Here is a 24,766-nt window from a genome sequence, read left to right on the forward strand (position 1 = left end):
CTTTTATCTCCAATTAGGAAAAATCCAAATTATTGGATTAGTATTTTCATGATCTTAACATACTTCCTGGTTCATGCTCTTTCCCTGCTAATTATGATCTGGATTGGTTTTGATTGCTTCACACTGGCAGTAGCAGGACCTGATAGTCAATAATTATGGGAGCAATCGAGGCCAATCCTAATAAAGACCAAGGTCTACCTTGAAATGGGTCAATAATGAACTGGAGATGCTTTTTCCTGCATTTTCTATAAATACTATATGGTATGAAATAATGTATGACCTTGAATTTTAAAATAGCTCAACAGTATAATGTTTTTCCTCCATGTGTGGTTATACAGGGACTAGTTCAAAAGTTCCGCAGGTTTATGATTTATGTCCATGCCAAAGGGATGATAGTTGATGATGAATATGTAATCATGGGATCTGCAAACATTAACCAAAGATCTTTGGATGGTTCAAGGGACACAGAAATTGCTATGGGCAGTTATCAACCATGTTACACATGGGCAAGAAAGAATTATCATCCACGAGGCCAGGTTTGGAACTTTTATTCTCCTATAATAGCAGGTTATTAAGTTTAGAGTGCTTAAATAAATGAAGTTGATTTCAACTTAACCATTAACAGTTTAGTTTTTTAAGGCATCTGATGCTTCTGTTAATGTTCTTGTTGAACATTTTTAGTTGTTGTATGCCCCCATTGTGAGATGCTTCTATGCATGGTTCTAATGGAAAATGTTGGACTAAAATCAGTTGCCAACCTGTGCACTGCAACAGAATGATGCTAAAACTACCACTTACCAAACTCAAATAATTCTATCCTTTTCCAAATTAAACTACACTCAAAAGGATCTTATGCACTAAACTCTAGGTCCATATTCTTAGTTTAAGTCGAGTTTCAACCTGTTGAATGTCTGCGAAATCCTGACTTGCGCCAGAGTGATACACCCAACCTTTGTTTATAATAATATATAGTAGACAAAAAAAAAAAAAAAAGAGAAACCTCATATGTGGGATTATTACAAAAAATATCCGAGAGAAAATTCTACCCTTATGAATATTACATGTATTACAACACTCCCCCTCAAGTTGGTGCATAGATATCTATCATGCCCCACTTGCTAGTAATATTGCCAAAAACTTTTGAGCTTAGACTCTTCGTAAACACATCAGCCCTCTGGTTGTTAGACGAAACAATGAAAATATGAATCAGTCCAGACTCAAGCTTGTTCTTGACGAAGTGCCTATCAATTTCCACATGCTTGATTCTATCATGTTGAACTGGATTATGATCTATGTTGATTGCTTACTTGCTGTCTGGAAACAACTGTATAGGTGTCTGAGAATCTAGCTCAAGGTCTTAAAGTAATCCCTTTAACCATAACACCTCACAAATCCCTTGTGCCATTGCTCTAAACCCTACTTCAGCACTAGACCTAGTAACCATTGGTTGGTTTTTTAATACTTTTCGAAGTCACTAGGTTTCCTCCCACATAAGTGCAGTACCTAAAGGTTGATCTTCTATCTCAAGACATCTTGCTCAGTCTGCATCTGTACTGCCTTATCTTCAGGTGCTCATGAGGGATAATTAGAATTCCTTTTCCTAGAGTAGCCTTCAAGTACCTTAAGATCTAAGTGTGAAGATTGAGGATACTATACTGACTCACTAGAATAACAACAAAGGTGATATCTAGTCAAGTGTGAGATAAGTAAATCAACTTCCCAACTAATTTTTGATAGCTGGTCTTGTCTATTGGTTCTTCTTTGGCCTTCAAGTGCAAATTGGGCTCAATGAAAGTTTTGGCTAGTTTGCACCCTAAATCCCAGTCTTAGTCAACAAATCTATGGTGTACTTTCTTTAGGAGAGAGAAATACCATTGGTAGAGTATGCTAGTTCAAGACCCAAGAAATATCTGAGTCTTCCCATATACTTGATTTCAAATTCGGCTCCCAAAAAGGCCTTCAGAGCTAAAATTTCTTCTTCACTACTCCCTGTGATGACAATATTATCCACATACACCAATAGTATTATTGTGTGAGAGTCCTTTTTCTTAATGAACAGAGTGTGATCAGCATTACATTGTTTATAACTGATGCACACTATTGCTCTATAGTACAACAACAACAACAGTAAGAAGCCTTGTCCCAACTAAATGGGGTTGGCTACATGAATTCGTGCCTTCCAATCAGCTCTATTTGAGGCCATGCTAGATACAAGGCCTAAGCTATGCATCCTTTCTCACCACTTCTCTTAAGGATATCTTAAGTCTATCCCTAGCTCTTCTAGTTCCTTCAATCTAAATTATATCACTTCTCTATATAGGGGCATTTATAGGCCTCCATTGAACGTGGTTGTGCCACTTCAAAATCTCAAATGACTTTCTCATAGCTTATCACTTATGGGAGCTACTCCCAGACCAACTCTAATATGATCATTCATTATCTTATCCTTCCTAGTTTTGCCACTCATCCATCTTAGCATCCTCATTTCTACTACATTGAGTTCATCTATATAATTCTTTTTAATAGCCCAACACTCTATACCATACATCATAGCTAGTCGAACAACGGTCCTATAGGATTTTCCTTTAAGCTTTAAAGGAATACGTCGATTACGCAAGACCCCAGACACACCTCTCCACTTCATCCATCCTATTTTAATTCTTTGGGAAACATCATCTTCTATATCACCTTTTTTATTTATGATTTAACTAAGGTACTTAAAACAATCGTTATGAAGAATCTCCTTATCATCAAGTTTCACCACTTGGTCCACTTCATCGTCTGCCTGATCATGACCAAAGTTACAAACTAGATATTTTGTCTTTGTTCTACTTAGATTAAAGCCTTTTGATTCCAATGCTGCTCTCCATGATTCTAACTTGGTATTGATCCCTACTTGAGTCTCATCCATCAACACAATATCATCAGCAAAAAACATACACTAAGGAACCTTGTCTTGAATGTCTTTTGTTAATTCATCTATTATAAGTGCAAATAAATATGGGCTTAAGCCTGATCCTTGATGTAGCCCAACTGTGATTGGAAATTCATTACTTTGCCCCCCCTATTCTTGCACTTGTCACTAAACCATCATACATATCCTTAACCATGTCCACATTTTACCTGCAACACTTCTTTTCTCTAGTATTTGCTAAAATTAACGCTCTATGAACTCTATCATAAGCTTTTCCTAGGTCAGTAAATACCATACAATGGTCTTTCCTACTTTCTCTATACCTTTCCATAAGTCTTCTAATTAAGTAAATAGCCTCCATTGTCGATCTTCCTAGCATAAACCCAAATTGGTTTTCTGTTACTATTACATTATGGCTTTATGAAACCTCCCAAATTAAACTCTTGGGGTTTGCTTCAACCCATACAAAGCTCGCTTCTTTTTATACATTTTTCCATGAGTTCTAGCAGAAGAGCTCCTTGGTGGTACATGCATATGTATACCTATTATTGAATTGCCCCATGAAGAAAAGCATTTTTGACATCAAGTTGTTGGAGACTTCACCCTTGATTAACTGCACATAAGAGTACAACTTGTATTGTATTCATCTTTGCAACTGGAGTAAAGATCTCTTAATAGTCAATCCCATAAGTTTGACTGAGGCCTCCAATCTAGATTTATATCTCTCCACAATTCGATTTGCTTTGTGCTTAGTGATATAGAACACCCATTTGCACCCAACTATACTCTTCCCTAAAGGTAAGGTCACCAGATCCCACAGTTTTTTTTTTCCCTCCAGAAGCTCACATTTTTTTATCTATTGTTTCTTCCGGTTTGAGTGAGTCAACGCTTCATGTCATGTGTTGGGAATAGAAGCCGTGGACAAGGAAGAAACAAAGTTCTAAAAATCTGGGGATATGGATTGATATGAAACAAATTGGAAATTGGGTGTTTGGCGAAGGCTTATAACTGCTTTTGTATGCAAACGATAAGTCTAATAAAGGGTCAGAAACAGGGTCAGGATTTGAATTACCAAGAGTAGTCTCTTCAAGACTAGAAGGTGGAGCTTCCAATTCGCTAGGCATAGTTGAGGGACTTTCCTTTGCTGATTTTCTTTGATAAGTTCTCAAGGTGATTGCAAAGTAGGTTGTTGCTCCCCCTGCACATCACTGTTCTAGTCCATCAACAGTTGTTCCTATCTGGTAACTCTATCTTCCACGTGAGTATCATCAGCAAGAATATCAGAGGGAATGTCTATTGAATGGACAAGAAACGGAACCTCTTCATTGACACTCTCCCCTTGAAGAGGTATAGGGGGAAAATAAGGAATTTGCTCTTAGAAAAACGCATCCATGGAAACAAGCATCCGGTGAGAAGGAAGATGATAACATTTATAACCTTTTTGTAGCAGAATAACCAAGGTAAATGCTTTAAATCCACGTGGGTTAAACTTACCATGAACATGATGATTTTTGGCAAAAGCAACACCCACAAATACCTTAAGGGGAACAATAAAATTGTTCCCTCAAGACTTCAAGGGGACATCAGTGTTGTAAACCTTGAGATGGCATTTGATTAATGAGATAAGTTGTGGTAAGAATGGCATCTTCCCAAAGCCAAGGTGGGACATACATGGTGAACATTAAAGATCTAGCAACCTCAAGAAGATGCATAATTTTGCGTTTGACCACTTCGTTTTGAGGTGAAGTGTCAATACAACTGCTTGGTGAATAACTTCATGATTAGCCAAATAGGATGGAAACTCCCCACCCGTATATTCAGTCCCACTATCAGTACAAAGGGTTTTTCCCAGGGCCCCAAACTGAGTAATAGCCATCTTATGAAATATCTAGAAACAAAAGAAAACATCACTTTTTTGTGAAGCAAATAAACCCACGTGGTTTGAGTGCAATAATGAATGAAAGTTAACAAACCAATGATATCCAAATGTGGAAATACATGAGAAGGATCCCAATATGAGAAGGACCCCAAAGATCTGAATGAATAATAAAAAATGGTGTATTACTACGATTATCAGAAATAGGGTAAATATGTTTAGCTTGCTTTGCTAAAATGCAAGCATCACAATGAAAATCATTCAAATTACAGCACTTAATCAAATTTGGAAGAAATTTAAATAAAGTAGGTAGGGGGATGTGGCCTAAATGATGATGCCATATGAGTAAAGTAAATAAAGCAAGAGAATTGGAACCAAGGACCGTAGTAAACGCTGATGGAGAACTGTCCAGCATATAAGGCCCCCCTTGTTGTTTACTATTGCCAATCCTACCGGGTTTCCAAGTCTTGAAATGCACAATAAGAAAGGTAGAAGGTTATTTTGCAATTCAAATCACGAGTGATGTTACTAATGGATAGGAGATTAGTAGAAAAAATAGGAACATGCAAAACTAAAGATAACTATAGATGGTGAACAAATAATGTCCCTTTCCAAAGACAAGGGAAAGAGACCCATCGGCAATACAAACATTATAGTTAAGGGGAACAGGGGAATAGGAGTGAAACAAACTGGAAGAACTAGTCATGTGATTAGTTGCCCCAAAGTCAACTATACACGAGGAACTACTCGAGGTCCCATTGTGACAACCAAGAGTACCCTAGGTAGGATGAGGCTTAGAGGAGTTAACCATGGCAGAGGCAACACTAGCACTTGAAGTTGGTGTGGAAAATGATGCTTTGAGTCTAGTCATCAACTGACAAAGTTCCTAAAGCTCATCTGAGGAAAGAGGTGTCGGAACATTAGTGTCCTCCAAATTGGCTTGATGTGTAGATGCCTAGGAATTTCCTCCTCGGTTAGAATTCTATCCTCCCCCACGGGAAGTAGCTGGTCGACCATGTAACTTCCAACATTTGTCCTTGGTATGACGTTCAAGGCCCAATATTCATATTTTATTAGAGCACAGGAAGAATCACCTATATGTTTCTAAGAGCCTCCTGTAAGGCAAATCTATTTGATATTTGAGTGTGAACCATTGTTGTTCTATGTCTGTCCTATGTATTTCTCATGGAATAGGTTTGCTCCAGAGATGAAAAAGGTTCTTTTGAGAGGATGTGAGCCTGTATCTGATTATACTCAATGTTAAGACAGCCAAAAAATCTTAAACATAGAGTTTATCCTCCCACATCTGATAAGCAGCAACATTGGCAACACAAATTGGAGTGAAGTGACCGGAGAAGTCTAGTGTATGATAATACCCACATAGAGTATTGTAGTACTAAGCAAGAGTAAGCTCCTTCTGTATTAAATGATGGATTTTTTGTCAGATCTCAAAGCACTGAGCTTCATTCCCAATTTTAGAGTCAATGTCTTTGGTAACTTTCCATATGGTGGCAGCATCAGGAAGGAGAAGATAACTTTTGGCTATAGTGTGATGTGAAACCCAATTTTGGGGTAAGTTTTTTTAGATTTGATTCCCTAAAATTAAGGGTTGTCCAGAATCTTCTAGTAATTTAACGAATAATTTGGGAAATATAGGAAAGTTAGGGTTTTATCAAAGCCTAAGATGGGTTCTTATAAGACGATGGGATGTGGTGGATTTCTAAAGAAATTATGGGAAAACCTTAGGGACGAGTTAGGATAGTTGACAACCCAGGGGATGGTTTGGGATACCCAACAATAATATGGGATGGGTAATATTATTAAATGAAGTCCAACTCTAGAGCTTATGGGTAGGAAAATTGTGGTATGAATATGGAAAGGTTGTAGGCTTAACAAATTCTTATGGGCTGATAGATTTTTTTTTTTTTTTTTATTTTTTAAATCTCTCCTTGCTCTTCCTTTTCCTTCATTTTCTTTCCTTTTTTTTAATTTGTTTTGTTTGTTTCTCCTCATTTTCTTTTTCCTCCTTTCTTTCTTTTCTGTTTCTGGTTCTCCAGCAAGGAAGAAGAGGCAAAGAGAGGGGCCGAGAGGTTTAGGGAGGGAGGAGGTACCATGGGGTTGGAAGGGGGAGGGGATGAGCTAGAGGAGTTGTAGAGGGTAGGGAGGGGGCTGGGAGTGTCGGGGGGGTCTAGGAGGCTGCTGCCAAGGGGAGGCAGCAAGGGAGAGGGTGGGAAAGCCTGCGCAGAACAGGAGAGGGAAGGGGAAGGTAACGGAGGGGTTGGGGGTTGCTGGAATTGAATGGAGAGAGGTGGGATGGCTTGTGATGAGAGGGAAGAGGGGAAAGGGGTTAGGGCTTGTTGTACTTGTAGGCTGCTATATGCTTTTAAAGAAGATGGTGGAGACTGGAAGAAAAGTGCTAGACAGAAGATAGTTGTTGATCATGAATAAGAACTCTCAACTACTTAATTGTGGCCCCCTCAACAAGGCCACGATCCTTAAACTCAATTTTATTCATAATCAGACTTGAAGAATTACAACGAAAGAATAGGTTATTTGTAGCCTACTAAAACACGAAACCTAAACTCCTTTGTAGATTAAGATTCCATTACATTGATTCACAACTGACCAAATAAATAATAACATATCTAATAGACTCTAATGGACACATGCTGAAATAAAATCCTAATTAATTAAATACTCTAATTGATACATGCCAAATTTTATTTAATTGAAGACTCTAATTGACATAAGCTTGAAATTGGAATTAAAAGAAATGAAAGACTCGAGAACTCTTATTTAACTCAAACTAGACTTCCTGACTGAAACTCTTCAGAAAATAAAAAATAAGATGCTGAAAATAAAATCCAGCAATTATTTGGGGCTGGATTTTACCAAAATACCCTCTTTAGGGTTCAGGCAGCCTAGATGGGCCCACTTTAGGGTTTTGACCAGGGAGTCAACCCTATTCACATCAATTCTCCCCTTTTGAAAGTTTTCATGTCTTGATGAATGTGCTGACCGAATGCTCCTAGTTTGATTCACTGGAAATTTTTGGTGTGGACTCGTCCTCGCATCTTGTAGTAGGGAGGAAGTAGTAGACGCTTTACCGCTAGTATTGCTTCAAGACAGAACTCTAGTATGGTAGGACTGGTGGGGATGAAGTCCTCAATCCTAGGGGCATGTTTGTCAAAAGCCCAAGGAGTAAAGATGAAGTGAATAGGCATGCTCTTGGAGTCCTTCCTAGTATCTCCTCCGAGAAAAATTTTGAGACCTAAGGGAGGGCCAGTTTCACAAGGAATAGGGGGGTTGATGTGGCCCTGATGTCTGTGGTGCTAAAAACATAACATAGGGGATCTCGCGTGGAGTTGGTACCTCATTACTTACAACTTTGACTATTGCTGCTGACTTGGCCCTACTTTTGCATTTTGTGGGGTGGGGACACCTTCATCAATTATTAAGTCCTTGTCATCCACTGTCTTAGCCTTAGGGTCACCATTGAACTCCTCTGGTATGGCTGTAGTTGTAATTGATAGAAGCTTTGCCTCTTTTGTCCTCTCACTAAGATCTTTGTAATGGGCCTAATGTGCTACCTTACCAATGGAATCTTCTAGGGCTGCTTTTAGAGGTGGACATTGTACTTCTTCTGGATGAATTAATGGGTGGATTTGGGAGATTGTATCTTCCTTCTTTTAGGGCACTTGTTGGCTAGGTGATCCTTGTTGTAGTAGATAGGGTTGTTGTAGCATGTCCCCTTGTTGCCTGTCCTAGGAGGTATGGAAAATTTGTGGAAGTATTGGTGGATGGTCATCAATATCTTCAAACAAGGGGTTCTCATACCTGAGTTTGCTGATATGATCATCCCTGCTTCTTTTTTCTCTCCACCAGTTCTCGTGCTTTCTTCCATCAGATTTTGTGAACATTTGGTGGCACCGTGGTTAGAGAGAGTAGGTTAGTTGGTATCGTCTAGCTTGATGTTCCTGTGGGGAAAATGGTGGCTCAAAGCTTCTAACATATTTTCCCAAGTGGTGGGTTCATTACCTTCATACCTTATTTGCATCCATGTGTGGCCCCATTGTGTATGAGCATGTCCCACCAACTAGCCATGTGCTCTCCTCATCTTGTTATACTCTGATAAGTAGTGGCCATCAAAATAACTATCAATATCATAAAGCCACTCATCGAAGACCTGGAGATCATAAATGCCATCATATGTTCCTAAATTGTACATCTCTGGAGGTCTTTGTGGTTGTCGTATCTCTCTGTAGATACAATGATGATACTGGAAGTAGTCTCCAATTGGTTCCTACATTCTTTTGGCTACTTCTGCTTCATCTACAACTCTAAATCTAATGCTCTGATAAGGTGTACTAGGACTTGCTGGAAACTGCAGCTCTGAAACCCCTGACGTGAAACCCAATTTTAGGGTTAGGTTTTCTAGAATTGATTCCCTAAAATTAAGGGTTGCCGAGAATCTTCCAGCAGTCTAATGAATAATTTGGAAAATATGGGAAGGTTTGGGTTTTATCAAAACCTAAGACGGGTTCTTATGAGATTATGGGATTATGGAATGTTGTGATCTCTAAAGAAATTATGGGAAAACCTTAGGGACAGGTTATCAACAATCACCTAAGGGATGGTTTTGGATACCCAAGTAATATGGGATAAAACAAAATAATATGGGATGGGTAATATTATTAGATGGAGATCCAACTCTAGAGATTATGAGTGGGAAAAATTATATGGGATGAATAGGGAAAGGTTTTAGGCTTAACAAATTCTTATGGGGGCTGATAAGAAATGTTCTCTCTCCTTGCTCTCCCTTTTTCTTCCTTTTCCTTCCTTTTCTTTCCTTTTCTTTCATTTTCTTTCCTTTTCTCTTTCTTTTCTTTTTCTTTTCTTTTTCTTTTCTTTTTCTTTTCTGTTTTCTGGTTCTGCCGCAAGGAAGAAGAGGTAGAGAGAGGGGCCAAGAGGTTTAGGGAGGGAGCGGGATGCCATGGGGTCTGGAGGGGTAGGGATGGACTAGAGGAGGCGAAAGGGGTAGGGGAGGGGGCTGGGAGAGTGTCGTGGGGGTCTAGGGAGGCTTCTGTCAAGGGGCGGCAGCAGGGGAAGGGGGTGGGAAAGCCTGCAGAGAACAGGGGAGGGGAAGGAAGATGAAGAGGGGCTGGGGGTTGCTGGAATTGAATGAGAGGGTTGGGGATGGCCTGCAATGGAGAGGAAAGAGGGGTTAGGGCTTGCTGTACTACTGCTGTATGCTCTTGAAGAAGATGATGGAGACTAGAAGAGTGTTAGACAGAAGATAGGTGCTGATCTTGAATAAGAACTCTTAATTACTCAACCGTGGCCTCCTCAACAAGGTTATGATCTTTAACTCATAATCAATTTTGCTCAATGATCAGACTTGAAGAATTACAAAGAAAGAATAGGCTATTTATAGCCTACTAAAAGACTCTAAACCTAATACGGTTGCATCAACAATTCACCTCAAAATAGGGTTGCAGAACACATCCATAGATGTCTACTTGAGGTAGCACATTCCCTATGTTTACTATGCATGTGCCTTCTCGGCTTTGCGGTGATGCGATTCTTACTACAGCCTATCTAATTAATCAAATGCATTCCCAATTCTTAGACCAATGTTGCCCCTTTGATTTTTTAGGGCAACAGCCTTTAGAGTACCACCTAAGGTTTTTAGCTATGTTGCCTTTGTCCGAAACCTCTATGTTCATGGTAAGTTGGATCCTTATGGGTTACGATGCATTTTCATGGTTTATCCTCCTATGCAAAAGGGGTATAAATGTTATCATTTGGTTTTCGTGGATTCTTTGTCTCTATGGATGTTGTGTTCTAGGAACAAGTTCCTTTTTTTCCCCCACCCCTCTTTAGGGGGAGAGTCTTAGTGAAAAGGCTTCGGTGTTGATTCCTCCTTTCAATATTTCTCCTAAGATTCCTACAGATGATCCTCTTTTAGAAAATGGAGTAACCGGATAGGAACAGCTAGTGGATGATGTGTAAGGGGAGCCTAGACCTCTGAATACCTATCAAAGAAAGCAGTGAGTGACCCCTTTTGGACCAAGCTAGCTAGAAGCCTCAATTCCTAGTCCTGAAGAATCCGTTCCTCTGGGTGAGTCTATCTCTGACCCTTATTTTGATCATACTTTGGACTTACTAATTACATTAAGAAAGCAGCCATGGACTTACTCAAAACATCCTATTTCCAATTACGTTTCATATCAATTTGTATCCCCCGAATTTCAAAGTTTCACTTCCTCTTTGTCTTTTTTGTTCCTAACACTTGGCAGAAAGAGGAAGTTATGGATGAGGAAATGCGAGCTCTGGAGAAAAACAAAACATGGGAATTGGGTCTTGCCTGCGAGAATATGGATTGTTGGGTGCAAATGGGTGTTCATGCTCAAGCAGAAGGCAGATGGGACTGTTAATAGGTATAAGGCAAGATTGGTGGCCAAAGGCTTCACTCAGACTTATAGTATTAACTACCAAAAAACATTTGCTACTATTGCCAAGATGAACACAGTTTAGACTATTCTTTCATGTGTAGTGAATAAAGGGTGGAATCTACAACAATTAGATGTGAAGAATGCTTATCTGCATGGAGAACTTTAAGAGGAGGTGTACATGCATGTGCCCCCTGGGTATTCTATTGCCAAGGCTGAGTTTAAGGCAATTGCTCAGGGCATCTATGAGGTACTATGGCTAAAAGGGCTACTTTAGGAGATTGGGTCTAAGGTTTTTATATAGTTGTTAGCTATACTCAGACAGTAAGTAAGCGATCAACATAGCTCACAATCCAGTATAACATGACAAGACCAAGCATGTGAAGATTGATAGGCATTTCATCAAAGAGAATATTGAGGCTGGGTTAATCTATATCACTTTTGTTATTTCAGACAATCAACATGCTAATGTTCTTACAAGAGCTTAAGCACAAAAGTGTTCATATCATTGGCAGGTTAGGCATGATAGACATCTATACTCCAACTTGAGGGGGAGTTTTGTAAGTCAAAATTGATTGGTGAAGATCTAGATATTTGGCTGATTTTATTGCTTCTAGCTAGTTTACTTTCCTTTTTTTTTTTTTTTTTTTTTTTTTTTTTTTTTTGTTCTTTTCTTATTGAGAGTAGATTTGCTGGGATTGTTTTCCTTGTAAGATTCTCACACTAGGAAGATCTTATTTGTTCTGTATTGATAAGTAAAGCTTATGTTGTGTCCTTCAGACACAAGTCATGATCTCTCCAACTCTTCGAACATAACAACATGGCATACAAAAAAGAGAAACTCCTAATATAGGATTATTATAGAAAATATACTAGAAACGATTCTATCCTTATGAATATTATTTTATATTACAACCCTACCCTTAGAAACTATTAAGAGTATATGTAATGGAGGTAGGTAGTGAGTAGTCCAGTGATTAGCTCCATTATATTGGAAAATTCTCCCTTTTAGCTTTTAGCTTTCTAAGGAGGTGTATGTATTCTATGCTTTATTATTGACTATCAAAATTTCACGTGCATTTGCATGCATTTGCATGTCGGTTTTGTTATTTTCTAAATTTATTTGAATATATAAATTTTTTTAAGAGAATATATTAAGGGTCAAGGTTAAATCATTCCTTTTTCTTTTATGTTTTTTAAATTTTTAAATGTTTATGAGTTATTAATTATCGTTCATTGATGTGGTAATTGTTTAGGAATTACCTTTTCTTCCTTCTTTTTGCAAGTTGTTTTTTATAAATAAAATATTGGGCAGATTATTTGGATGGGATGAAATACAGTGAGAATTTGTTTCGTTGTGAACAATATTTATAGGAGAGAAATAAGGGAGGTGGGTGAACAGACATAAGTTTGAGGTAAGAGGGTGTTAATTTAAGAGGTGTACCTCTTGAGACAACCTGTTAAGGAGAGGTGGGACATTTCATTGATGGCATGATTCAACAATATTACATAGAGTGGCTTGAAAGGGAGGGTAGTTTGGTCCAATTAAAGATTTGCCATAACTGATTTGAGGTTTTACTTGTATACAATGATATAGGTGTAATTTACAAGACTTCTGCATTTCTATTAAGGTTACCTCCCTTTGCTTCTTCTTCTACTTCTCTCCTATCCTCTTCCTTCTTCCTTGCATCCATTCCTTAAATTCCAACTTGGTTATGTTCCATTTTCCTACCCTTTTCATCGTTTCTTTAGGATCCTAGAGGCCGAAGCATTCCAAAGAAGGAAAGACTATGTGAACCGATTTAAGGGAGATGAAGTAGGACCTTGCTGAAGCCCAAAAGCAGACCGGATAAAATAATATGAGCTTCCTTGAAGCTTGAAGCATCATCAATAGCGACCTAGAGTACAGCCAGCTCTGGTCTAGTTTCATCCTACAATTGGAGTTACTACTCCATCTCCTCTCATTAGTTGTTGGAGCTAGTGTACAGTCCCTATAAACCACTCAGTGACCTTCTAAATGGGCTTTGTCTATATTGCTGAAGATTCCAGCTGTGTAAACACAATTGATTAACATGTAGACTGCTAGGTATAGCCAGTTTTTTCCCTTTTTCTTTCCTCTGCATTTTCAATGCAATATATAATTGCATTGGTGGAATGGTTGTGGTATGTCTCATATGGATCCTTGATATAAGGTGTTGTTACCCTTTGAAGGACTTTTTTGCTGAAATTCTTCACTATTGGAGCTGGTTTTCCTTGCTGGCCCAAATTGTTTGTCTAGGTTGAGAGTGATCTCTCCATTTGGTTTGGATATTGTAGATTAGAGAAATTAGAGAGACAGAATCATGAGAGGGAAGAGATGAAAACTAGAGAAAGGCTACGAGACCTCTCTCATCGTATAAGCCTCCTACAACCAAAAGCTTTATTTATAGACTATTCTAGTGCTTCCGACCAAAAAGGAAACCGAAAAATAAAAAAGGAAACTCTGCTTTACACCAATAAGGAAGTCTAATGTATGTAATGGCTTACAAGTGTGTAAACCATTACACGCATTAGACTTCCAACTATAGACGATCAAGGAATAGATGGGATCTCTTCTTTTTCTTTTCCGGTGGAGGGACAAGTCTTCTCACTCAATTTGAAGTGGCTTACAAGTGGTGTGCTAGCTGGTCTTTCATATTAAATCTTTCTAGAACCCACTCAATGTACTGTTCTTGTGAGTTATGAGTTGTGCCAACCATAATTTCTTTGCTTTCCTGCCACAAACAATCTTTATCCCCAAAATCTATCTTACAGGGCCTAAATTCTTCCTTTCAAACGACTTAGACAACTCATTTTTTAACCTGTCAATCATCTTGCAATCTTGTCCAACTATTAGCATATCATCAACATAACAAAGAAGTATAATGAAATTACCTTCAAAAAATCTTTTGAAGCAAACACTAGGATCTGTAGAGGTTCTTATGTAGTTTTGGTTCACCATGAATCATGATTGTCATGGCGACAAGGCAATAAAGGGCAACAAAATCCAATGCAACCCCAGGTTGCTTGGACCTAAAAATGGGCCAATGCAACAAGGTGGCCTCCTAGGCGCTCTTAGGCGGACGCTTTGACAACCTTGCCATGAATGCATCAAATTTCTTGTACCACTTGCCTTGGTGCTTGTTTCAATCCATACAAGCTTGTTATTAGCTTGGAAACCATTTTCTCCTTTCCTTTCACTTCAAATCCTTCTGACTGATTTATGTATGTTTCTTCTTCCAAATCACCATGGAGAAAGGCAGTTTTCACATCTAACTACTTTAACTCAAGAACCAAGCTGGCTGTCAAACCCAAGATAAGTTTAATGGAATTCATTGTCAACAACCGGGGAGAACGATCTCATCAAAGTCCATTCCTTTCTTCTTGCCAAGCCACTTGAGCCACAAGTTTGGTGATGACTCATCATCTATTTCATTTAATCCATCCATGCGTACCTTCATGTATGTCTTGTAGAATGTACGGTAGGCCTCTCCTTTAGCAAGCACCAACAATCCCTTGACAAGTTTCCATTTTCTTTTGCTAAAATGGCTTTCATAACTAAGCTGGTCCAATGCAGTAATAGAGTTTAAATTCAGGCAGATATCTGGAATATGGCGCACACCTTTCAAAGTGAGTGTGCAACCACTATTATTCTCAACAAGCACATCATCAATTCCAAGAATAAAAAAAAAAAAAAAAAAAAAATAAAATAACTCTTATTTCCCATCTTTACAATCCCAAAGTCTCCTACTCTATAGGAAGGGAAAATTTCTTTTGTGGAAGTGACTTGGAAAAACGCCACTGAATCGACAACCCACTCAACACTGTTATCTGCAATATAATTACGTTGATCTTCTTTAAAAGAAAGCACTACTAGTTTTTCATCATCGATTCAGTGGCTATAGTATTTTTTTTCATATGAGTTCTTTTAATTTTCTTCTCCTTTTGTTCCTTTTTTCCATTCCCTATAATTTCTTTTAATGCGACCGTTTTTACCACATTGAAAAACACTCTTTACCTTCTTTGGATTTTGATCTGCCTCTTGATTTGCTATAAATTTTTATCCCTTTCTTTTAGTTCTGCCCCTCTTCTCTATGACGAGCCTATGAATTATCTGATCCCACATCTTTTCTTTTGGTTTCTTCATTGAACATGTTATCTTTAAGCACACTCAAGGATAACATACCTTGTGATTCAGAATTGTTTAATAAGACAACCAAAGTCTCCAATTATCAGACAAAGAATCCAATAGTAGTATTGCTTGCAATTCATTATCTAAAGTCATCTGTACTGTAACCAACTGGTTCACCATGGATAACATACGTTGTGGTGCAAAGTTGTTTAATGAACCAGCCAAATCCCCATGTATCAGGCAAGAAAGCCAGTAGTAGTATTGCTTGAAATTTATCATCCAAAGTCATCTGTATTGTAGCCAACTGGTTCACCAAGCTGTGAAATTCGCTCAAATGGTCAACAACAGAATTCCTTTCTTTATACTTCAAATTAACAAGTTTTCCATTAAAAAAAAAAAAAAAACTTCATTTTATGAGTCTTCCGCTCATTAAGATTCTCCAAGTTTTCCCGAAGTGTTTTAGCATTAATCTCATTAGCAATATGATGAAACATACAATCATCAATCCATTTTCTAATGGTGCCTATGGTTTTCCTGTTCATCCTTTCCCATTCTTTGTCACTCTTATATTTTGGTTTGCTTTCAATCCCCTTAATTAGATCATACAAATCATTACAACAAAGGATATCCTCTACCATGGGTCTCCAAATTGTAGAGTTTGATCCATCAAGTTTAACCATCATAGCCTCTGTATCTTCCATATCAAAAATACACTAACATTTGAAAGTAATTCAACCACAAACCAAAGCTCTGATACCACTTGTGACCTAGTGTGAATTTGAAAAATAAAAATGATGCAAGAAAATTATCTCCACAAGACACCAAAATTTTTACATGGAAAAACCCTCATGTAGAGGGAAAAACCATAGGGCAAAATATTGCACCAATCTACTAGAAGAAAAAGGAGTACTAAGCTTCCACTCAACATGAGGATAGAACCAATTGGAAACAACAAAGGATAGGGTTACCTCACAAGAAACCATATCAAGAAAAACACCCTGCACTACTATGGATCTCACAAAGTCTCCTTGCTTTGAGTAGATCTCAAGTTGTAAGATGGATGATTTCACGGGCAAACAAATCCTCCTTGCTTCTCTTCCTTCTTCCTCTTCTTCTTCTCTTGTTCTTATTTTCTCTCTCTAACACTCTCCCAGGGACCAAAAGAAAGAAAATCTGATCTGAAAACTTCAGAATGTTGAACTAACTTGCCAACCTCTCCTTTTTAGGTTTTTAGAAAACCCCAAAGACACTTCTTTCAAAATAAGAAAATAAATCCCATAAAGATTCAAAACTTAAATTCCAAATTGGGTTGGAACCAAAGTGGGCTGGGCCCCACTAACACAGATATACATATCAACATGTGTTTGAGAGACATGACAGAAGTAGCTTGCCTTCACTAGCCACCATTTTGAGCCACACAGGGATATGATTTGTCAAGCCAACCAGTGATTAGTTTGGCGTCTAAACATTGGATTAGCCACATGTGCCCAGGTTCAGATTCCATCTCAATCATACGGCCCATAATGTATTGAAAGTTACCTTTGTGGTAGCATAAGTTAGACTGACCTCATGCAATTCTAACGAATATTATTGCCAACTGAAAAAGTGCCTTCAGTGTGAACTTACCTAATGAAAAATGATGAGATGGGCAAGTGCACAAAATTTGAGTACCAACTGAGATGCCACATGACAGATATCCAGGGGCATGTAGATAATGTTATCTTGACTGGCTTCATTTTGTTAGTAAACATTTTCTGAATAGTTCTCTGCATGAAGTTCATCCACCCCTATCTGGTTAATGGCTCATGGTTCTTGGTAATGGATGTGACATTTTGGTTTTTTGATGAAATGTGTGACTTACATGAGTATTTTCCAGCTAATTGATTTATTTGAAATAATACAAATGCTGCAGGTATATGGTTACCGGATGTCTCTCTGGGCTGAGCACCTTGGTGAACTAGAAGAATGTTTTCGTGAACCACAAACTCTTGAGTGTGTTAAACGTGTTAATAAAATAGCACAACATAACTGGAAGTCATATGCATCTGCAGAGAATAACAATGAAATGAAAGGCCACATAATGTCATATCCAGTCAAGGTGTGCAAGGATGGGAAGGTTGTCCCATTGCCTGGCTTTGAAAGCTTTCCTGATGTGGGAGGTAAGATTCTTGGAGCCCCAACCACTCTTCCAGATGTTCTAACGACATGAGAAGTCCATTGTACTCCACAGGAAAATCATCTAAAGCTCAACCTCAAAACCCATAGAAAAAAATCAGATCTGAGTTCACAAAACCACTGAAAGATTTCATACGGACTCGAAGACATTGTTCAGATTATAAATTTAATAGATTCCGATTTAATGCTGAACCCTTAAAGAATGAGGCTATTTCTGTGGCTGCCTATTAGGTATGTATTCATTCTACCATGATTCCAACATGTAAAGTTATTAATCAAAAAGAAAAGACACTCCTATCAGTGCATCATGTTTTATTTTCATGATAGGAAACATTTCTATAAAATTTTACTTGGTTGTACACTATTGTGGTTGATGAAAGCATGTCTCAAATTCATCATTATCTTCCCACATTTCTTTTCACCTTTTTCTGGATAAGCTCCCAGTTCAGTTTTCAAGCTATAAATATTGGTAATGTAGAGCAAATTTGATCCCTTCAACTCATTGGGAATCAGGATCAGAGTGGCTATAAGTTGTTTAGTGTGATCCATTTTATGTGCTCCAAAAGTTTATGCAAATTCTATGTTCATCAGATTAGGTGAATCAATGAAGCAAACAACCTCAATTACATTACCTACAGGATCCAAATAAGGTCATGCCACTTCATGAGTTTTTGGAACAATTTCGTATTTTGATTTATCCCCTGTTTCCCTTTTTTTTCACTTAAGGGAGCGGGTGTATGGATTTTGTTGGTTAATTTTACTATATAGCACTATTAGAAATAAACAGATATTTATCATACTCCTAAAGGAGAAGTTTATGAAACCCAGAAAATCACTAGCCAAAGAGGACCATGAGTGATTTTGGGAGCAAATCTCTTTTAACTCTAGAAATAAACTCTAGACAAATTGGAGACAATCTGTTTCTGTTATGATCTGCTGGCTACAATTCCCCCCCCCCCCCCCCCCCCCCCCCCGGTTTTGCTTGCTGGATCCAATTTGCAACAAGTTTCAATATGATGAAAGAAATTTCTTGCGTGGAACTACCTCAGTGAATGGGAATAAGCAAGAGCTTTCTCACATATGGCATTTGCGGATGATCTCATTCTTTTTGGAACTGCTTCAATGTTGGAAGCAAAAGCTTTCAGTGAGGTTTTGAATGAATATTGTTTCTACTCAGGTCAAATGATCAATCTTTCCAAATCTCGAGCAGAGTTTAAACCAAATGTTACATCAGAACTAAAGAGATTGAGATCATTCTTTCACAACTTGCCAACTTCAAACTTGGATACGTACTTGGGAGTTGGGAGTACCATCCATTAAAGGAAAGCTTTCTAGGACTCTTGGTGAAAAACTCATCGGCCAATTATCGGCCAAGTTACAATGCAGAAGTCCCAGCTTTGTTTGCAAAGGATGGTTGGGAATTGCTAACTTCTTCAGAGTCTCTCTGGTGCAGTTAATGAAACACAAGTATTTTCCAAATTCATCCTTTTCACAAGCTAAATGCCCTTCTACTGCTTCTTGGGGTTGGAACTTGGAAGTTGATCCACTCAACAATCCCCTAACTTCAGAAAGGTACTTTTTTGGTTGATTGGTAATGGTGGAATGATCAATCGTTGGACAGATAGCTAGGGTCCTCTCACCACTAACCCAGCTGCTCCTTTTTCCAACTCCTCCCTGATGCTCCACTCAGAGTCAATGATCTCATTGTTCAGCATTCTAAGGCCTAGAAACCAAAAGTAGTTTTGAAGGGTTTTTAGATGGTGACCTTCAGAAGTAGCTGATATAATCTTTTCTCTACCCATTCCAATCTCAAACTGTGATGATAGGCCTGTTTTGACAGGCAGTGCGGATGGGAGTTTTTCAGTATCTTTAGCATAAAAGATTGCCTCTGGGTTTGACAGATTCACAGCCAATTCTTTTGATATTCCATGGCTGGAAATTATGGAATTTACCTACAGTCCCCATAATCCATCACATTCTTTGGAAAGCCATGCACCAACAACTCCCTCTTCCATATCTATCAAATGGTCAGCATTCCATCATTTTAACTGATCATTTGTTCTTACACTGCCCCCATCATCTCCCCGATTTGGCACCAGTTGATGGTGATGCCTCAAACTCTAACAGCAAATACAAGGATGCCCTCCTCAAACCCAGACAGCAGAAGGATCCAGATCCTCTCCGACCAGGCAGGCTGTTTCTCTTTTTGGTGAGGTGTTTCATAAAGAACCTATATTGTTTGGGATTTTTCACAAGCACTTGTAAGACTATAATCACAAACATTGTATCGAAATTGAAACGTACCATTGGTACTTTCTTTAAGATATTGAGGTTAGCTATGTGTTTTCATCCGCAAGTTCAGTCGGTCGTTAACTATGTGTTTTCGTCCCCAGGTTCAATCAGTCCCTAACTATTAAGGTTGCACCCCAAAATGTTTCTTTCAGGTGCCTTTAGGCTGTATTCACTATTAATAATAAAAAACCCTATGGAAAAATGAATAAAAGAAAATTAAACACAAGAAGGGCTCCCACGCAGTGGGTTTCCCGATCAAGGCCCATGACCACGCCCAAGTCCCAAGTCATTAATACACTAATATTAATTAATCAATATACAAATTATATATTCCATGGTTCGGTCAGGCTAAAGTTCAACTTAAGTTCATGTAGCACTGTGTGAGTACAGTCCTTAACCTCAAAAGGTAAATATATATAATGTTTTTTATATATAAACCAAAAAGGAAACAAGAAATAAATAAAATAACATTACATCATACCTAAGGTTGCACGAGTTGGGATCCTAAGCCCATGATGGTAGAGGACTATCCTCTAATCACACTCTTCTATTACATATTTAGGATTGGAGATCAACTTTAATCCATATTGTTAACACTCAAAAGTGGATCCCTTTCTCTAAATATATGATTGTAGGTGTTGTGGGAGGATGGATCTCCTAGCCTGGTTCCGATTCTCCTCAAATCCGGTTCTCCTGGAATCAAAGAAGAAGTGAGAGTGGGCCGCCTATGAGGACGGGAAGCAACTTCCAATGATAAAGTCAGTCCTTGAATAAGAAAGTGTGAATCACTCCTAGGAGAATAAATGCTCAAGGAAGATACAAGAGATTAATGGGGAGAATGTTCTTGGTGGAGTTAAGAAGGAGAGTAATGGCTAGAGAGCCTCCTCTTTACCTACGTAATCAACCGCTATTTATAACAAACCTTCAGCCTCTAGGACCTCAAGATGTGAGTCGGCCTCTTGAGGGAAAAGTGAACGATGGAGATGGCCTCTGGCCATGAATAACGTTGTGTTATGACTGACACAATTATTTAGATAGTTGTTGATCCCTTTAGAGAATTAGGGAGTCAACTCAAGCCTCACCTTGATGTGACGTTGTTCCTTGGTTGATGAGACAATGAGGTGCTTCGTAGTACTCAAGACAGCTTTAGGGCGGATGAGAAGCTTCCAAGCTGTCTTGAACATTAAACGAGGCTCAAGGCATTTATTGCTGAATTAAATGTTGAGGGATGATGTTTGAGAGAGGATACTCCAAATCCCTTATCTTCTGTTGGCCTGGCTGAAAAGCTACATGGTGACAGCGATTGTTATCGAGCCGTGCCACCCATCCTAAGAAGCGCCACTGCCTTGATTTGGCCAGCAAGTCTTGCTCACATTGGTTCTTGAGTCATTGGTCTGATTCAGCCAGCTTGTTCTGGTTTAGTGCCGAGTTGTCCATAACAGTAGGTAAATGATCTAGATTTGGATTGCACTAAGATGAGGAAGAGTGTACTTAACTCAAAACTTTTTTTCATTAGATCAAAATAAGACAGCCTTATAAATGGTAATTCACCTTTAAGCTTTTCTTTTTTAATTACCATAAATTTTCAAAAAAAGATTTGTAGGGTGGGGGGCGGGGAGTTAGAAATTTCAATTATATTTGACATCAAAAATTTTGAAATAAGTAAACTTCTATTAGGTAGAGAATTATTTACGATGAAGGCTGGTGGGAGGACCACCCTAAATTTCCAAAAGGGAAGACAAAGACATCGAACTCTCTATAGTACATGATTTATAAACATTATACACTAACATCTAAGACCGCATAGCGCAGTGGATTAGCGCGTTTGACTTCGGATCAAAAGGTCGTGGGTTCGACTCCCACTGTGGTCGTTTCATTTTTCGTTTTTCATCCGGTGAGTCTGACGGATGATGCTCTTTATTTTTCGTTTATGAAAGTAAGAAAATTCATATTTTATAATGTTGAAGCCTGCATTCACCAAGTCACTTTGGCCGAGTGGTTAAGGCGTGTGCCTGCTAAGTACATGGGGTTTCCCCGCGAGAGTTCGAATCTCTCAGGTGACGAATTTTCAGACATTTTTCCCTTTTTTGGTAAACGTTTTTGTAGAGAATTGTTCCGGAGGATTTTTTTCTTTTTTTTCCCCAAAAGTTCGGAGAATACAAATTTGTACTTCGCCTATCTAAAAGCATCAATTTGGATATATAATTGGATATTCTTGAGGAAAGAATGCACTACGTACTCTAGCATATTTTCACATATACCATACAAAGAGGGAAACTGAGCAAGGATTCCTTCTCTCCCCTTCTCTCTCCGCGGTGATGTTCTGCTAGCCCACTTCACCTGTGCCCTTTGAGGCGGAGAGGCTCGCCTATAGTCTCTCCGCCTTCCTTGCTCTGTTTCCCTGCTCCCCGCCCCTTCTCTGTTCCGGCCCCTGCTCCCTGCCCCCTCTCCCCTTCTCCGTTCCGGCCCCCGCTCCCCCCTGCTCCCCTACTCAGTTCCGGCCCCCTCTCCCCTACTCTTTTGCTTCTTTCCCATCTCTTCCTCTCCGTTTCTGCTCCCCAACTCCTTGCTCCCACCTTCTCTACCTTCCACCTCCTTTGATTCTTCTTCTTTTCTTCTCCTTTGCTTCTCTTCTTCTTTTTCTTAAATCGTTCGGTCTTCTCCTCAGTCTTCTCCGTCTTTCCCGTCTCCATTTCTCTCTCCCCCATCTCCGCTTCAATAACCAAATATAGGGTTTCACCTTAGGTCTGCTTGGTTGTAGTACTTTGTGTTTTTTTTTTTTTTTGGTTTTTTTTTTTCACATAACTGCTCCTTTGGTTACAGCGGTTCTTTGGTGCACATCGCAAAACAACTCCAACTCTGAGTACAAGTTCTTCTGCGTCGAGCTTGACAGGTACACCTATACGGCAGAGCCGGATGGCAGGTGCAACCCTGCTCCGCACTTTCGCTGCTACCATCGCTACAACTGTAGAAGTTTTGTGTCCACCTTTGAGGCGTGTCTGTCCCCCTATGTGGGTGTGGTGTGTTTGTTCTAAGGGTTTTGTGGACGTGATCCATTATTGGGCTTGACCCAACCCTTATTCTGGATGACCCTGTCTATTGCATGTATGACAGTTTGGTATTTTTTCCGCTCTTTGGTTCGTTTCAAACCTTGTGTACTCATGCAGTTGTGTTTGTACTTTTCTTAGCTATCTGAATGAAGTACTGTTTACCCAAAAAAAAAAAAAAAAAAAAAAACAGCTTATTTTATAATGTTATAAATATCTCGTACTATTGTTTTTCATATTTCAATGAAACACACAAGTCACAACTCTCACATTGTATTAGGTGTTCAACTTAGCATCAGCCCCCCCCCTTCTTGGTGGCCATGTCTTTGGCACTGCCCCTACCTCCTCTTCCTCTTTCTTCTTCATCTGCTCTTGTTTCTTTAAATGTTATGGCTATCCTTCCAATTAAGCTCACTGCTTCAAAATTTCTTCTGTAGAAAGCACAATTTGTGTCGCTCCTTAAAGGTTATTGTCACACCTCACCAAATGGTATCGAATCCACCCCCAACAACTCATGGATGTAATCCACAGCCACAAGATTAGATAGCACTATCAATAATAAATAAAGTGCACAATTCCACAATCAAAAGCAAGAAATAATTACTTCATCAATTAATAATAATAATAATAATAATAATAATAATAATAATAATAATAATAATAATAATAATAATAATAATAATAATAATAATAATAATAATAATAATAATAATAATAATAATAATAATAATAATAATAATAATAATAATAATAATAATAATAATAATAATAGTTTTCAAAATCTTAAAATGAACACTAAAAGAGTACATGAAATAGAGTATGTGAGAGGAAACAAAGAAAATACTTTAATTATAGTTTATAATTGTCCTTAAGTGTCTTGTGAGTCTTTTCTTCCAATTTTTTTATAAAAGGTGTCATGAATCCTTCTTTCATCCCTTTATCTTGATGGTGAACAACCACGGTCATATTCTTGCTAATAAGTATTATAAGAGTACTCCAAACATCCACATGAAGCTTCGTGCTCATTGTAAATTTGTAACTAGTTCCCACTGGCATCTTCAAATATATCTTCAGTGATGTTTTCCCATGGATACGGGATTTCTTTTGCACATACATAGCAATCTTATAAAACAAGAAATTCCACAAGAATAAGTTTTATAAAAATCAGTAAGGCAACAATCCACATATATACCACGATAACACTAATGCAAATACAAGAAGAATGCAATGACATGTTAATTAAGTATACAACTAATGAACTAACCATGTTAGTCTCTACTAGATAGACATGCATTAAAATGAACACCAACCTCGTCTAGGAAGGTCTCGCCATTCTAATCCCTCACGAACTGGCTTTGTTGAGATCCCGAGTAAAGGGGTATGGTCCACATCAGTGCCTTCGTTGGGGATATAGGTTCACACTCTCACACCACAACCATTTGGTCTAAGTACTATCACATGTCGAGGTATTGTAATCCCAATGCAAAGTCATACAATAACACTACACGTGGTCCAAATACTTTTCATTATGCCTAATACCCTTTTGGCCCAATATCCTTCTCCACCTAGGAATGTTATTCGTCACAAACGGACTACCTTTGTTGGATTGACATTCTTGAACCTATGGTCATCCACATATGCTAGGGTGGATGCCTCTAATATCTCTTCATGACCCAAGCCATCTTTTGGACCCCCATGAGCCAAACTCTCAACATATGCAACCCCACCATTGCCTGATAATAGTAGGTTCATGTCTCCTCACGAGACTGGTTACCTCTTTTGAACACCATAGGACCCAGCCAATGCCATCACAAGTCACTCGGCTTCAATTTCTCTATCGAAAGGGTAATAGCATGTGAA

The 24,766-nt window shown here is 38.6% G+C and overlaps 1 protein-coding gene and 2 non-coding genes across 3 annotated transcripts in view; all 3 read left to right on the plus strand.

Annotated features, from left to right (window-relative positions):
- The window catches only part of LOC149018291 (phospholipase D delta-like), a 43,175-nt gene extending 25,195 nt beyond the window's left edge, over positions 1 to 17,980 (plus strand). Inside the window, exons 9-10 of the mRNA XM_089152591.1 lie at positions 339 to 536; positions 17,305 to 17,980. Of these exons, the coding sequence (XP_089008717.1) occupies positions 339 to 536; positions 17,305 to 17,601 (495 nt within the window). The 3' untranslated portion in view covers positions 17,602 to 17,980. The remainder of the gene's footprint in view (positions 1 to 338; positions 537 to 17,304) is intronic.
- Positions 17,981 to 21,656: 3,676 nt separating this feature from the next.
- TRNAR-UCG (transfer RNA arginine (anticodon UCG)) lies at positions 21,657 to 21,730 on the plus strand. Its single transcript has one exon. It is a non-coding gene; the product is annotated as a tRNA-Arg (tRNA).
- A 110-nt stretch (positions 21,731 to 21,840) lies between these two features.
- On the plus strand, positions 21,841 to 21,922 carry TRNAS-GCU (transfer RNA serine (anticodon GCU)). Its single transcript has one exon. It is a non-coding gene; the product is annotated as a tRNA-Ser (tRNA).
- The last annotated feature ends 2,844 nt before the right edge of the window (positions 21,923 to 24,766 follow it).

Source organism: Hakea prostrata, chromosome 4, assembly GCF_041222555.1.
Source record: "Hakea prostrata isolate BN-2017 chromosome 4, UWA_Hpros_2, whole genome shotgun sequence".
Classification (NCBI taxonomy): Eukaryota; Viridiplantae; Streptophyta; class Magnoliopsida; order Proteales; family Proteaceae; genus Hakea; species Hakea prostrata.